This window comes from Myxocyprinus asiaticus, chromosome 17 (genome assembly GCF_019703515.2).
Source record: "Myxocyprinus asiaticus isolate MX2 ecotype Aquarium Trade chromosome 17, UBuf_Myxa_2, whole genome shotgun sequence".
In the NCBI taxonomy this organism is placed as follows: Eukaryota; Metazoa; Chordata; class Actinopteri; order Cypriniformes; family Catostomidae; genus Myxocyprinus; species Myxocyprinus asiaticus.
Window position 1 is genome coordinate 2,258,923 of NC_059360.1, and position 17,161 is coordinate 2,276,083.

The following is a 17,161-nucleotide window of genomic DNA, read 5'->3' on the forward strand; positions in this document are numbered from 1 at the left end:
GCAGCCTGATGTCACCCATTCACTTGCATTGTATGGACAAAAAGAGCTGAAATGCGTTTATAAAAATCTTCACTTCTGTTCTGCTGAAGAAAGAAAGACACATCTGGGATGGCTTAAAGGTGAGTCAATCATGAGAGAATTATAATTTTGGGGTGAACTAATCCTTTAAGCAAATGTAATGATGATGTTCGCCTACATGAGAACAGCTGTTTTACTCTATGTAAACATGCATGTGGCTACTATGTTGAGATCACAACAAAAAATACGATTCACTATGTCAGCAGTTCTTGGATTTTATTAATTTATTTTTAAGTGCAAACATTTTTAAGGGTTTTTTCTTTATTTCTGACTGTAGGGCTGAGCAATTAATCACAATTGCAATAAAATTGCGATATGAACATGGACAATTTCTAAATTGCGTCAGTATACTTTGTGTACTTTACTTAGAATTCTGTGATGTTTAATTGGCCATTTTGATTGGTGCACAAAAAAGAATACAGTGTACAAAAACGGTACAGTAAGAAAACACAACAGAAATCAGAAGGTAAATAAAGAGAAGCCTACAGAAAAACAAAAAATCACAATGAAAAAAAATCTATCATTTCCGCAGACAAATTTTCCCCCTCCATAAATGTGTTTTTAAATGTAAGGAAAAACATTTGCCAAAATCGCAGTATCTATTAAATATGTCCCATATGATTTTTCTGTTCATATTGCACAGCCCTAATTACTATTAAAACATTTGCTGTAAAAGGACAGTAGAAACTACAGTATTTAAATCCGTTTTTTTTATTTATTATTTTTTTTTTTATATATATATATATCCATAAAATACAGTTTGACACTGTATGGTGTGTGCATAATGCAATTTTTTTTTTTTTTTTTTCACTCATGTTAAGTGTTATTGAACACAGGCTCCGGTCGAGAGGAAATTGATTGACATTGAAACTCACACAAACTCAACCAACAGACCATCAGTGTGAGTGGGAGGAGACCACAACCATAAACTGACAGAAATACATTTTCTAATTTAAGCTCGTAAATACAGGCGGATTAAAACTTGTCGTGTTTTATGTTTATTTGGTTTGTAAAAGGCTGCTGGACTCGTAAAAAGCCTTTTTGCAAAGTTTTCGGCTTTTGTCTTTTTTTAGAATTGCAGCCTTTGATTTAGTGAGTGTGGAATATATCACAGCGACATGGCCAGCTCGCCTTTGTAACAGAAGATGCTTCCAACAATGAACTTTATTGGGCTGCATAAAAACAAGCTAAAAACTGATTACATTTTTTTATTTTTTTACTAGTGCTACAGATAGATCACAAAGACAGATGTTTATCCACAGAGAGTAAAAGACATGATCTGACAAGCATTTCAGCATATGTGTAAATGGACATGTCAAACTAGATTTAAACAAAGAAAATATGACTGGTGCTCGCTCATGCAAAACTCACTGCCGCAATGCTAGGGCGTTGCTATGAGGTTGCTAACCCATTCAAGTCTAGTTTTATTCTGGTACAGTATGTAATGCCCATTTTTCATTTCAATTCAGTCCATTTCTGATGCATTAAAACTATATTCTCCTTTTTGAAAACATTACGGAAGTAAAATGGGTTGTGAATATATGCCTATCACCAACAAGATGTGTCTGTTTCAACAAAGACAGTGGCCTTTAGTAATATAGAAGGCCGTCACTGTCATGCAGCGCTCATGCGCTAATCAATGCACTTTGCATATGCATCTCTTCACAATTTACTCGGTCCTGTGCTGAATCACTGACACATTTCACATTCTGTTTAGCATGAATTCAGTTGTCTTGCTTTAAAATGAGGCCTAATAGCATCTGAACGTGTTTGACATCTGTAAGTGTGCTGACCTGTTCTCCAGCTGCACCTGTTCATCCCGCCACCTCCATTCCAGCCCTTATTGATCCCCTTCACACTGTCAGGGGCACCGCGGTCCTGATCGCAATCTGTTAATTAATGTATCCTCCAGCACACCTAGACACTGTTCGCCCACCTGATAACGGAAATTAAACACTCAAGTTTCCCTTTTTCATGCTTTTCTTATTTTCCTCCCTCTGTTTTTCTCTCTTGTCCCAAAAACACTGGAAAGTGTCACCCGACGGCTGATAGGCATCACCCACTCATCTCTGCCTCAATACGATCATTCATTTGAAAGAGGGAGAGTTTGGGGTCAGGTGCGATCAATACTGTAATCTATCAGTTCTTTAATCATGAGGGGGGCAGATAGCGCTGCTTTAATGGATGTGTAAAGCAATAATTTTAATCATCAGAGGGTCGTGATGTTTATTGACAGTTGTCAAACAAGAGGAAGTAGATGAAAAAGTAGCACGCACATACATCTGCACTATTTTGCACCATTTTGTAGTGTAAGTAGTGTGAGTAGTGGGTTCATACTGAAAATACAGCAAAAATAAAGTTTACTACAAGTACCCAGATAATGCACGTCTTCCAGGAGCGTCAGACCGGGGGTAATGCTGGACTTGAGTAACAGGGGTCCTCACTGGAGGGGAGCCCACTGGAAGGCAATATTGATATTCCATGAAGAAAAGCATTTATTTCCATCTAAGGAAAGAAAACAAAACAAAATGTAACAATATAAGGCTTTATTAACATTTTTCGAACAAAGCCATCCACAATATAAAGATAGAAATGCACTAAAATAGCACCAACTCAAGTAACATAAAAACATTTCCCAAAGTCTAACTGTGAGGTTGACTAATTTTCATAGATCTAGTCCCCACATAGGCTGCATTTATATTGCAATGGGCAATAAATCTCTTAAACTCTCATCCTCCACAATCTGCCGGTAGACTATCTGCTTTCCTACAGCAATTGTTAAGCCGTGTTCATGATTTGCGAAAGGGCATCAACACCAGCGCCACTTTGAACTCCACATGACGTGCTTCTGTGGGAATTAAAATGCACCTTGCATAGGCTGAAAAATACTTGATTTCTATCACAAGTCCCATCTGGGCTTGTCTTGTACATCAAATACACTAAGAGGTCCTTTTTCATCATTATATTTCGGAAGCGCTGTTGTGTGTGTGTGTGTGTGTGTGTGTGTATGTGCATAGATAATTTTATTTACCGAGATTTATTAACCTCTGCCGCTCTATCATTGAAGAAAGCGTAACGGTCAACTAGTGTGTTATGACAGTACCGCCCATAGAATGGCTATTGGACTGCCGCGTTATGCTATTTTAAGCTAAGCTTGTAGGCTCACCTTGCTAGAAGGTCTCTTGTGTGTGTATATAGTGAAGTGTGCATGAGTGTAATGACTCCAGGCAGACACATTACATAGGTTCCACCCTTCCCAACAAGTGTTTATGCTGGTTTATGTTGTTTTAACGGTAAACGCAATAATCGCGATTAAGAAACATTTACTTTTTTAATTAATTGCATGCATTAACATATTAATTCTGACAGCTCTAGTTTTTACTGATCAGATTTTGAGCCGATTGAATAAGATCATCCCATTTACACTTGGCAACATCAATGTGTATCGGGTTGCGAATTTAAAAGATGTGATTTATTATTGGATTCCAAGTGACTTTGCTCCCTGTGCGAGTATCTGTGTGTGTGCACGCTTTGTAATTTAAAAAAGTACCCCCACCACACTTAAATAGTGAGATAGTTTTGTGCCTGAGGCCCAACATTTGTTGCTACGCCCTTGATTTCATCAACTGATGAAAAAAAAAAGGCGTGTGAAATGTTGGACACTTCATGCACTACTTCAAGCTACATGAACCAACCCTTAAAAAGAAAAATCACCAAATTATATCTTTTATATCCCTAAAAAATAGACATTTCTATCAGACAGCACCAAGATGAAATGGAAAGCAAAAGCAGACTATACATTTTAATTTTATAAGGTATCTCTATACTCTTACTGTATGTCAGCTTTTGGATTTTATTTCTCCTGAGGAATTTTAGGAGAAACATTTTTGAAAAATAGACAAATTTGATATATTCTTCATTCAGTAGTCTTAAAATTTCTGTTTTATCAAAAAAATAATGTCTCGTCTGTTTCTCAGGTTTCTCGAGTCTGTCTCTGGGAGACCAGATGAGTCTACTGCAGAGCGCATGGATGGAGATCCTGATCCTGAGTATCGTGTTTCGCTCACTGCCGTATGAGGATGAGCTGGTGTACGCTGAGGATTACGTGATGGATGAGGAGCATTCGCGACTCACAGGTCTGCTCGACCTTTACGTCTCCATACTGCAGCTCGTACGCAAGTACAAGAAACTCAAGGTGGAGAAAGAGGAGTTTGTCACGCTCAAGGCCATCGCGCTCGCCAACTCAGGTACGACTAATAGTCACCCTTTGCCTAGAATTTGCAGACATGTACTCTTGACATTTTCTCAACCAACTTCTTGAGGTATTACCCTGGGATGCTTTTTAAACAGTATTGAAGGAGTTCCCATCTATGTTGGGCACTTATTGGCTGCTTTTCTTTATTATTTGGTCCAAGTCATCAATTTCAAAAACTTTTTTATTATTAAATTTTAGTTTTATAATGAAATAAATTAATATGGTGGCACAATTATATTTTTGTCTACAAAACTAATTTCAAACATTTAAGCATACGCCTTCAGATCAATTTTTTTTAAAAAACAAACATTTCAGGCAAGTGTTTCAAAACTTATGAATGGTAGTGTACGTATACTTTAAACATAAATGTTTTATATATATATTTTTAGATGTTTACAAAAAACTTTTGTAACTTTTGATGTAACTTTACAAATAAAGTTATTATACATAAAAATAATAATAACATTATTAGTTGTATTAATAATTGTAATATTACTTATAGTATTATTAACATGTAAAATTATATATATATTAAAATGTGAAAATTATAAAATGAAAAATATGTATTGCATATTTATTTATTTATTTGTACTTTTTGAGATTAAGCACACTTCTGAGGACAGTTTCTATTTGCTACGCTTGGAGGTGATGTGAGTTCCATAGACGGATTCACCCCAGATAAACATGAAGGGCAAAAAAGGAAAGCGAGGCTGAGAGAGACCGTTGAGCTTTTAATTGAACGCCTTCTGTGTCGCCGCATTCCATGCTTCTCTTTCTCTTTCCATAACAGTAGCCACAGGGCCTGGCCGCCGTGAGAAATAAATTTAGCATTTCATTAGGAACAGCAGGGCTGTCAATTAAATGTGTTAAGTGGAATGGAATGAGTATGAGTGCACGATGGGCCTCGTTTGTTCCAGGGGAGAAGACACAGTGCCCGTATCGACAGCAGGCTTTTCAGGAGGCAGCCACGTCCTGATCTGATCAATGTGGCCCGCACTCGCACCCTCGTTGTATTCTGTCGTTTTGCTCGCTGTCTCTCTTTGTCTGGCTGAGAAATAGAAATGCTGATGGTGGCGTTTGCCATGCGTCAGGATGACAGGCTAAGCGCTGCGAGAGGTACGACAGGAGAAAGAGAGAGAGAGACAGGCTCTGTCCGATGGGCCTCACGGGAGCACCGCTGTCTGACAGATGTGAAAATTCATAGCCATTGATTTTGTAATTAGCAGTTTATCAATCGTATCGACAGCCTCTTTCTGATGGATTGCAAGGAAATTGTTTCTTCAGAGGTGTTTTTTTAACCCCCACCACCACCCCCCAGTGTCTTTCTCTCTCTCTCTGTCAGGTTCAGTATGGTTTATTGATAAATAACATTATATTTGTATCCCTAAAACAGTAAAAATAATAGATATAGATAACATATATTGCACAGAATAGTATAATATATATATATATATATATATATATATATATATATATATATATATATATATTATATTATATTATATTATATTATATTATTATATAAATAATACTAAATTGTTATAAATTATAAAAAATACTTCATAAATACATAGTAGAATGGACAATATTTATAGTATAGCATAGTGTAAAATACAGTAAATACTGAAAAAATAGTAAATATTAACAATAAACTATTACAAATAAATTTCTTCAAAATAAAAAATAATGTATGGCATTTTTTAGTTATTATAATTATATATACATCTTCTTTGCACTAAGCACAAATAGTGGCAGATACTATTTACACCCCTAATTACATACTAACATAGAATAGTGGCATCACTGCAGCGTGTTTATTGTGTTTATTTAGAGTCCAACAAACACACTACACCAACCCCTAAACCTAACCCTAACCTTCCCTTACAAAAATTAACCATGGTTTTACTACAATAACCATATTATCACCATGGTGTTTTGTAGTAAAATCATAGTAACCACAAAATTAAACATGGTCACAATATTAACTCCACACTACTCCATAGTAACAAAATGGTTAATTGCATTAAAACTATGGCTTCCACAAAAAAAAAAAAAAAAAAAAAAAAAAAAAAAAACATGGTTACTACAATATTACTATAGTAAAACCTTGCATCTCAACTCCCTGACTCCCTCTGGGTCGTCTGCACGAAGACAGCACATCCACAATGTTGTTAAACCCAACGCCACTGCAGCTATACTAGGGGTGCAGTTTGTCTTCAATTTGTGTTTTTACTAGACTATTAGAGTGGAAATAGCTGTGCTGTGTGACAGGTGCCATTTACACCAACTGTAGTTATTAAAATTTTATTTTATAGATGTATATATGTCATTTTAATTACATATTGAAAAAGTGAATTGGTTGAATTTTTTTAAAGTCAAACGACTACATCTGTTGTGGCTCATTTGTGACATGAGTAATCATGTCTAGATTGTATTTAAATATTGTACTTAGTATTTGTTGTTTGTACTTGCAGACTCCATGCACATAGAGGACATAGAGTCGGTTCAGAAGCTCCAGGATGCTCTTCATGAAGCTCTGCAGGACTACGAAAGCTGTCAACACACAGAAGACCCTCGACGGGCTGGAAAACTGCTCATGACGCTTCCTCTGTTGCGACAGACAGCCACCAAAGCCGTTCAACACTTCTATAGTATCAAGATGCAGGGCAAGGTGCCCATGCACAAACTCTTCCTGGAGATGCTGGAGGCCAAAGTCTGATTGGCCGGCCACAGCTTCATCCTGTAACATCATAAAGGCTACAGCGAATTGGGTGTGGCAGAGACACATTTGCTGCGGAGGACACGCGGTCTTCTGGCAGACACGCAGGTTGCAGACTTTTCTCTCTTGTGTCCTTGAGACGCGAGACATTTTTAAAGACCTGAAAACTAAAAAATAAATAACTTGGTTCAAAGTATAAATATAAAGGGAAAAAAATAATAATTAAAAATCTATAACAAATGCTATGTACTTGTACAGTAATGCTTTTTTTTTTTGTTTTGTTTTTTTTTTGTTCATGATCTGTGGTTGTATATAATGAAAGAAACTTCTGTAAGTCATTTCAGAGTGAATAGTCTCATATAGGTGGTCCTTTTTTGGTCCTGCTTTCAAAAACTTAACCCTCTGTACGTTTCAAAAGCAACCCCATGTTGAACATACGTCATTGTTCAGCACCCTGGACAACACTACGACACCTTGAGGACTTGTAAATATTCAAAGCAAAGAGCGGTGGGATGAGGCCAAGAGTTGACAATGAAACGTTGGGCAAAATGCACCCATTTGTTGCCCGGTTCCTCCCTAAATGTAAACTGACGTCCTTGAATATACCTCTTTGGAACGGTGAATCCTTGTCTTCTGGACCTTTCATCCTGGGTCCGTGAGGGCAAACATTTGTAAAATGATTATCCAAATGCCTGTAGCCAGGATTTAAGTCAGCTTACTCTGTAGTAACTCAGCAATAAATTGAGTCAACGGTTGGTTGACGTCCAACTATCTTCTTTGCTTGTCCTGCAAGAGGGTGAGGTACGTCCCCCTCCTGTGTTGCACTGTACTCTTTTTTTTAAACTACTTGTTTTTGTTGTGGTTGATGTTTTGACCTAAATTTGGTTGATGGGGCAAAGCTGGCACTCAGTGTTAGCTGGTGAGTCTTCATAGGTGACCCAATTTGTCCAAGACAAGGGTCGAGCGAGGGATCATTGGGGAAAGTGGGCTTCAGTTGGAGGGGAGAAAGCTTCAAAGGATTTACGATTAGTGGCAGAAGTCCAAGAGATTCCATGTTCAAACAATCAGACGTCCATATGTCAAACGCCCTATTTTGGGCTCGTTAAGCCACAGGAAAGCCAAGCTGTGCAGAGAGGAAACGAGGTACCCATCATATCCTTGGACCTTTATAGAGGCTGCCAGGACTTTTATAGCCATGTATCCAAATAAAGGTGGGCAGGTGCAGGTCTTTATCACCAGCTTTATTTTTAGGTCTTGGAAGATGACAGTGGTCTGAATAGGGGGAGTATTTGACCACATGTTGACACAATAGCATTTCTGCACAGCTTGCTAAAATGACCTTTGAAGTAGACGCCCCTATAAACAGCTTATGCATCCTAGGTCCACTTGAAGGTTCTGGCTATGAGAAGATGACCCAAAACCACCATGTTCAATCAGATTCCTGTCTGTGAATTTATGCTGCGCTCCATTCAACTCTGAATTTCCAACCTCCTGCTTGGCAAAGTGCAATAAAATGGCACTTGAAGTGAGGTTTCCAACTTTGATGTTTAGTGTCACGTAACATCGCGACACCCAGAGAGATGTATACAGTTAGCAGTAAACATATTTTCCACCATCGGACCAAACGGTTCTGAGCATGGTGAGTAACGGTTCAGGTAGATTTTCCACTTGAGCACGGCTGGGTAAGGTACAATTACAAACCGTTCCTGGCCCAGATATCTAGTCTGGCCAAACGCCTGTAGTGACGTGGCCATTCACGATTGGCCACTTGCTCAGTCAGTCCGTTCTAATCCTGATTTCACAGCACCACAGTGCAAAAAGATTGGTATGGAACGGCATGGTTCTGCAACAAAAACCATTTGGCCCAAAGGTGGAAAGGTGACTATTGACTTTTAAGCAAATAAAATTAATCAGTAAGTCAAAGTTTCTATGTTACGTACATGATAATAAAGCTTGCTTATCAAACAAGGTCAATTATTTTAATGTTGATCATTGTACACCTGCAAAACATATAGCAGTGCGTTAGCAGTTTTGTTCCTTTTATGTAATTTTCCGAACATCGGACAACAGAATGCTATTGTCAGAGGTTGTAGGTATCAAGTAGGAAAATCCCACATCCTCACTGATCTCACTGAGAATTCAGCAACAGTATGCCGAAAGTTCTGCTGTGGAAATTGGTCTGTGCTTACCAAAATTCAAACCACTGCCCCCAGTGGCCGAAGCTGGAAGTGTTTTTGAACACATCCAGTTTCCAGGTGAAATGTCCACAGAGTGGTGCCAAAAGCGAGTTGTATTTTTATTTGTAAATGATGTAATACAGTCAGCAGGAATGCATATTTTATTAATCCTACATTCTAACCCAAATCCCAACCATAAACCTTATCATTAGTGGACTAAATATATCATTCTAGATTGAAAATGCAACCTCCAAATCACACTCAACTTTGTTTGTGTAAACGTGATTACTTCCTGGTTTCCATGGGACCAGAACCTGTGTTTTGAGGTTGCTCGCACAAAGCACTATCAGTAGTACCAAAGGGAAAGGTGATTACATCTGAATTGATGCAAAAATGTCTGATGGGAGATAGCGTGTTTTAGAAATTCGGCAGAATAGGGTCGATTTTATGGTACATGAATATTTCAAAGAAGCGTGTCGATTTCCTTTGGGATCATGTTTTTTTTTACATCTGACATTGAATGGAATGCAGAATTAGCATTGTAATTTCGTTTGCAGTGCTTGATGGCAAACATAGTCCATTTTGTACATTTAGGTCTCAGTTATCCTCCATTTTAGAGGGAGTGTACTGCCACTGTTTAATTGAAGTAAATGACATCAGTAGTGTAAGTCCCTTAGACTTACACTACTGATGTCATTTATTTCAGTTAAACAGTGGCATTGTTTCAATTCAATACTGTGATTGAAGAAACTGATAGTGATGGTGGCCAGTTCATCACTCTCATTATATCGCTGGCCAATGAGAGACCTGTCTTACACTCACTGGCTTCCTAAGGGAGGAGGGTGAGTCTTCTCCTCGTAAGCAGACCATTTGGATAAACAGAATATAATACAAGATTCTTTTTTTATGCAGTGCAACAATGTGTTAACATCAGGGATAAATTCTGACCCAAGTCATGCCAAAGTAGAGCACCTCTAAACTGCATAGTGAACATTTCACCTTTCCGTGTTAAAAGTGCGAGTTAAGCCCCAAATACATCCTACGCAAGTACGTGAATTAGCTATGCAAGCTTGATTATACACGTCGCATTCAAAAATGTCTCAGAACATAATTTACAACACAATGCAAATATAAGTTGTATTTTCAGCATTTCCACAAGGGGTGCTAGAGCAGACATTAGCTTAAACTCTGCTACTACGGTCAATTTTACTGTCATGGCAGAGCAAAAAAAAAAACAAAAAACAAATGCTTTTCAACCAGTTTTCTCTTTCTGGTAAAACTGATTGGCCAAGGAAGTCTTGCTAGTTAAACTATTTAAGAATCCTGGGGGAGATATCAGTATGCCATAATGGGGACTTGATTCACGAAACATTCTTATGAATAAAATTCTTCTTAACTACAGTTCTTTGCCTTAAGAAAAAAGTTACTAATATTTTGTATTCCCAAAAGACTTCTTAAGAATGTTCTTATTTTTTATTTTATTTTTTATCAGTCAACAGACTTATAATTTATCCATATTTTATTTTTTCTGAAGATGATTTTCGTGAATCTGGCCCAAGCAAGAGCGTAGATTTAGCTTGAACATTGGGAGGGTTACAGTGTGAAGAATTTACATGTTTCCATTGATCATTGTACAAATATTTGGGGGGTTGTACTTGCAAACCCCCCTCCCCCCACCCCCACCTGGAATCTACGCCCCTGGGCCCAAGCATCCAAACCACAACATCTGCTGGTGACCAGCACTGTTGGTCTTTTCAGCAGGATTAAACGGACCACATGTTTATAGCTGGCTATCTGAATAATAACACATGTGGTTTAAAGACACGGACGTTTGAAGGTGACTATCACCTTCTTGAGGTTTGTTTTCACCACAGCAACACAGCAACACACGTTAAATATGTACAAGACCGCATGCTTGCAATGCATTGGCCATAATTCGCGTTTGCATACTTGCGTAGACTTTCTGGCCTGAAAATGACGTGGCCGTGTCAACATTTTTGCAAAATGATATTACCTGGTTCATTACATGTATTACGGCAGTTCCGAGTTGAAATGTCCAATGTGTGATGCTAAAAGCAAGTTAAATGATCTTCCAAACAGATGAGGTTTTTAAGGTAATTGCTCTTTTAAGTTTTAAATCAACAAAACCTACCGAACCTTGCCTAAACCTTACATTTATAATCTGATAATTTGCAGTTTTACTGGTGATTTGTGTGAAAGTGAATAAAAGTCGTTGTAGCAACTCTAGTGTTAATTTCAGCAGGAAACTGCTGCGATACATCCAACAAGCCACGTAAAATTCATTTTGAAAAATGTAGATATAGTAACGTGATTCTATGAGACCAGATTGGAAGAACCTTTCATGAAACAAACTCTTATGAAACATCATAACCCTGCTCAAGTGCAGATGCCACTTTTCTTTTTTATCAGACTTCATGTTTTGTTTAAAATCTGTTGAGGTCAGTCCATATATCGCAAACACTACACTTAACATGGACATTAATGAACATATATGCAACATTCACATACTGTAGCTACCTCATCACTCATCTAAGCACTCAACACTTGTTTGGACAAACTGTAAATAGTAAAAACTCCTTATTTCCTTTTCCCAGTGCCCTTTATTTAGACTGTTGTCAGCAGGCTGTTTGGTTGTTTTTGAGCGAGCATTGTAACAGAGGAGCTGGTATTAAAAGAAAGGCCATCGATAACTAGGTTAGCTCTACCTGCAACGCAGTCAGTTATTTACATCTGCTCCATTATGTGTATACCACACTACATTCTTACCACACTCTGTTTTGGGTGCACAAATTTGGGTGCTTTTTTCTACTTTTCTTTCGACAATGGGAAAATAGTTAACTTTATGTACTACTAAAAACACAAATCTGTGATAAAGGTTTTTAAGAGACATGAACATTTATTTGTACATCTCCCATCATGTGTTTCTACTGAAAAATCACTGTTTAGGAAAGAAAATACATATCTGTAAATTTCTGTCTTTTATTTATTTGCTTATAAACATTCTGTGTAGTTTGAACTGGGCATGTTCAGGTCAGAATTGTTCCCTCAATGTTCAAATGTCAAAATGACGAAAGCGTTTCTGTTTCTCCTAATGATATTCATTGTGTGTTGTATATCACTTTGGCCATGCTGTACAATAATATTGTTCATTTAACAAAGAACTGTGTTGCATTCTTTTTTTTATGTAAAAAAAAAAAAAAATGAAAAGGTAACAAAGAAAAAAATTACCCTCAAAGACGTGTTGGAGTTTTGTTCATTATGTTTTTGCACAAGAGAGATGAGTTGTTCCAAGGAACGTGTTACTCAACACAAAGGCTGTTGTAAAAAATTGAGTTTTATAAACTAGGTTCAGGAGGAACAAGGTAATTTAATGCAATCAATCACATAGCCAGAGTAAGCATATATAAACAGCTGCTTATCTCTACGTGGCGTCGAGTCTTCCGGCATTCGGCCCTGCCCATTGCCCACAAACAGACCCATGCAAGTGGCTGAGATCATCGGATTGCAACTCCGCTGCAAAGCATTCACCTTCATCAGAACAGCTCTTCCATCTAAATCATCTAGTTTCTACAGAAGCTGCCGCAGCATCTCATTCATTTTACTGCATCGACTGCTACCACTTAAGTGCTACTTTTACACTGTTTTCTTCTAATCTCCATTCGCTGAAGCAGATCATTGAGCGAAGCTGCTTCAGCAACTGGCTGCTCCGGTACCGTTTACATATGAAACAGGTCCCTTCGACTGTTCATCCGTTCTTATCTAAAACAGTCAATCGCGTGAGCCTTCCTCCGCGAACGGGCGCTGATCCGGCTTCATGCTACCCGAGCTCTACTACAGCTTTATTCGAACATGAGGGAAACAAAATTAACTATTTAATTCAGTCATCATTCCAACACTCCCCATGTTTCAACCTGGTTCCCCTGCACAGGGGATTCCTGTCAGCCTCATTACCTTGCTGCGCAGCTCGTTTATGGCGTGATCCATTCATCAATTCCGTTTGATGTCACCTTCCAACATGACTTTTACGATTGTTTCTCACTTCAAAGCACCCTTCGTAGTGTGATTTATTCTAATCGGAACTCAAGGGCAATCATGCAACAAACAAACTCTTTCCAAACGACCGCTACTCTAAATGACAACATCTTCTCTAATCAACGCAGACATTTTAGCACGAGCTCGCTGCCACGGCAGCACCTGCTCTGACATACATTTCGCCTCCTCGCAGCACCCAAGCTCGTCATAGAAAACTCCTCACACACGGGAGCTTGAGGAGCCCAGTGTGAAAGCCGGTTGAGCTGAACACGCAGCGCCAGCTGAAGCCTGTGCTCCGATTCTCTGGTGGTCAAGTGGAGCATTCCCTCCTCACAAAGCTATTGCTATGTGCTTAACTTATGCAAGATGTACATCGTACAGCAGGCGGTGGTAATACTCCTAAGGAATGATTGGCCACAAGCGAATCCTTCAATAATGATCGATCGCAAGTGCATTCTTCCTGCATTCCTTAGGCAATGCAGAGCCAAAGCCGTTATTTACTTCATTTCTAAGCATTAACAGTCTCTCTAATTATAAAAACTCTATTTACAACATCTTCTCAAATAAATGCAGACATTTTAGCATGAGCTCACTGCCACAGTTGCACCCGCTTCAACTATGCTACAGCACTCCATGCCAAGAATTCATAGTTAATCAAATTACTTGCATTACATTGGAAAACAATCTAAAAGCTCCTGTAGGGGAATACAGCTTGGGCCCATAGACCAGTAGGCTTGGAATTAGTTGAAGTTTTTAATGAAGAAAGTTGTTTGCAAAATCAAATGGCAGAAGTCAGCAGTACAAAAGCCTCTGAGTTCGTAGACAGGAGAAACCTGTGCAAAATTACGAATTCAACTCAGGTCCAAAAACATCAATACTTATAGTCAGATACAATATGTTTACTATTGGCTCAATTCATCCCTAAGCAGCACAACGTGCTATCCAGGTGCCGCAACTGCGGTGTCTGTCAGGCCTTGTGACTAAACCTCCCACTACACCGCAACAGCACAAACGCACTGTCCAAGTGGCGCAACCATGGTGTCTTTCGGGCCATGCGACAAACTCCCACTACACTGCAAAACAGCGCAAAGCGCCGTTTACACGCCACTACAGCGGCACGTCTTTCAGGTCATGCGTCTCAGCTTCCATGGCTCCGTAACCCATATTATGACACTCTACTAAACGAACCATCACCCACCTAGAGATTGACAACAACCGGGACACTTTAGGTCTTCCCTAAATGATAGGTCCGCCATAAGCCGACATCTCCACATCAATCAATTTCATTCAAACATTGCCGACTATACGCCCTCAAATCGAACGCCTCGCTTGATGACTCAACCCATTCGTATTGCAGAGTATGTTCTTGCCTATATGCTGCATGAATTTTTCATACGAAAACATGGGCTCTTCTTGTTAACACTGTGCGATCCCGTGCTCGAGGATTCAGCCCATTCGCTTCTTATAGAGAGTTTCTTTAAATGCATCATACATCACTTCCAAAAGAATCAAGTGTCCTACCATCATATGCCATGCGGGCCCACACCTGTGGAATCAGCCACTCGCAGCTCCGAGCGAGCTCAGTAAAATACAGCATAAAACATTCTCACATGAATCGTACACTCTCCCATTGAACGCTGTGCGGTCACACGCCTGAGGATTCAGCCCATTCACATCGCAAATGCACATGCAACAGGTATCCCAACATTGCATATCCCTCTCATATGTTCCAGACATCTCTGTTTTTCCATCCAACCTATTCTTTCTGCCAACATCCATCCCTCTACCCCTTCCTATCAATGGGCCACTGGAGTGGATTCCCGTGTGAGGCTCCTTTCTATCATCCTAATTTCCCCTAACCCGTAACCGTTCCTTGCGTGAGGCTGCCTCAGCAAGCGAACCCGGTCCCAAATCCTTTTTCATCTAACCCCAAACCTCCCTTCCCACATTCACGCTTCAAACAGATATACCTCTCGCTAGTCCCTCAAATGCTGCAGTCACAAAACCTCCGCCAGTCTCAAATTCTAGCAGAGATTCAGAGCCTTTGCCCCAGAAGCGAACCCGACACCAGCCCCATTTCCTCCCTGTTCAGAACTGAAATTCCTATAAATTCCCCTCTAAAACAACACTAGGCTACCCCTCACCAGGAGAGACAGGTCGGTTCCGAGCAGCTAGGATTCACGCCTCCTCTTGAGGCGATCCTGGAAGGGCTGGATAGGAGTTGACCAATTGAAAATGAAAATAAATGCCTTTGGTCTGATCTGTTTTACTTTGTTTGATAAAGTATCTGATTGTATTGTTGTCTATGATGTGGAGGTCCGAAATAGTGAGATGGATTCTTGGGTCGAATTTGCCATGGTAGTGAATTCTGAACAGTGCAGGAAGCCGAAGAAGGCGAGGTCCCCTCCAACGCAATCATGTCAAGGGCTCTCCCGTTCGACCGATACAAAAGGGGGGGGAGTTGGCTCGCTCCAAACCGCCTCGCCCATACACACGGAGGGACCTCGCGTACGGATGCTGCAAGGGCCTCCACCGGCTAGACCGGGAGCCCTCTCTTTCATACCACTGTGAAGGCCCTCCCAATCACATACATTCAATGGCTCTCACATTCTAACGGTCTCAACATCAGAAAGACACAACAAGCCCCCATTGCATCTGGAGGGGGGGCCCAGGTCGGTTCCGAGTGGCTAGGATTCACGCCTCCTCTCGGGCCGATCCTGCCCGACCATGAGGGTGGCCCCTATGAGCCTCGAACCATTTGCCAAGGACAGCATGCCACACATGTTTACACTATCCTCCAAGCAGGATTACATTAACTTGCGAACTACTGAATACCTGGTGCATTTGCAACCAAATGTTACAAATGATGTATACAACTAAGAGATGTTTTTCCATGTGAAATATTGATTATGAAGAGGTTTTGGGGAAACACAAATGCAGGTAATTTCAAGTAAGAGCTTATGAATCAGATATTAGGACTAGGGATGTGAATCTTTGTTTTGACAGCAAATCAATTCTTGATTCTCGAAATGATTCAATTTGATACACTGAACCACAGATCGGTTTTACTTCAGATTGTTTGTTTCACCAAAAGTACCTTGAAAGGAAAAGCTTTGTCTAAATTTCCTAAACATGTAGACAACTTAAAATACAACGAACAGTTTGATACAAAAAATATGTGTGCGAGTGTCCAGAGTGTGTGCAGGACATTGCCGCCCTTTGTGGACAGTAGTTCGCACACGTAACCTTATTTAAGTACGAATGTTTTTAAATATACAGTAGTATGCTACTTTAACAAATCGTAATTAATGTAATTTTTATCATTTGAAATCGATTATTGACCAAACCAAATGATTAATTATTTAAAAGTTGTATTTCGGCAGGATTTATTTCTACTTTCTTTCGTTGGTGTTAACTGATTGATCATGTTGATTTAGTCAGATTAAATAAAACATTTTCATGAAGATGTTACCACATGTAGCACCTTTTTGAAAGTGTTCAGATCACAGCATGAAGTCTTATCAGTTCTTCAGTTTTAGAAGTTTATTAGTCATTTTCTAAGACCTCAATGGCCCACCCCATTGGGATTAGCGATCTGCTGGCAGGCGCTTACTCGAGGTCCAGTTTCCTCCACCTGAAAATCCCAGGAAAAATCTATTTGTGTGACGCCAGCTTAACTGTAATAATACTCTATGGACTTAAATCAATTTTTTTTTTTTTTTTTTTTTTACAGTCATAATGACACCTTAAATCTGCACAAAAATATGTGTACAACCTGAATATTAGAATTAAAATTAATCTCTGGAACTCAGACATGCGGGCACTGTGCCAAAAAACCTAGCGAGCTTTTAGGGCATCATAGATGCCTTCCCAATGCAA

The 17,161-nt window shown here is 39.4% G+C and overlaps 1 protein-coding gene across 2 annotated transcripts in view; it reads left to right on the forward strand.

Moving 5' to 3' along the window:
• LOC127455379 (steroid hormone receptor ERR2-like) overlaps positions 1-12,472 on the forward strand; it is a 108,436-nt gene extending 95,964 nt beyond the window's left edge. For both annotated transcript variants that reach the window (XM_051723234.1, XM_051723233.1), the window contains exons 6-7: positions 4,056-4,325; positions 6,808-12,472. In XM_051723234.1, coding sequence (XP_051579194.1) covers positions 4,056-4,325; positions 6,808-7,052 — 515 coding nt within the window. In that variant the 3' untranslated portion in view covers positions 7,053-12,472. The remainder of the gene's footprint in view (positions 1-4,055; positions 4,326-6,807) is intronic.
• Positions 12,473-17,161: the final 4,689 nt, after the last annotated feature.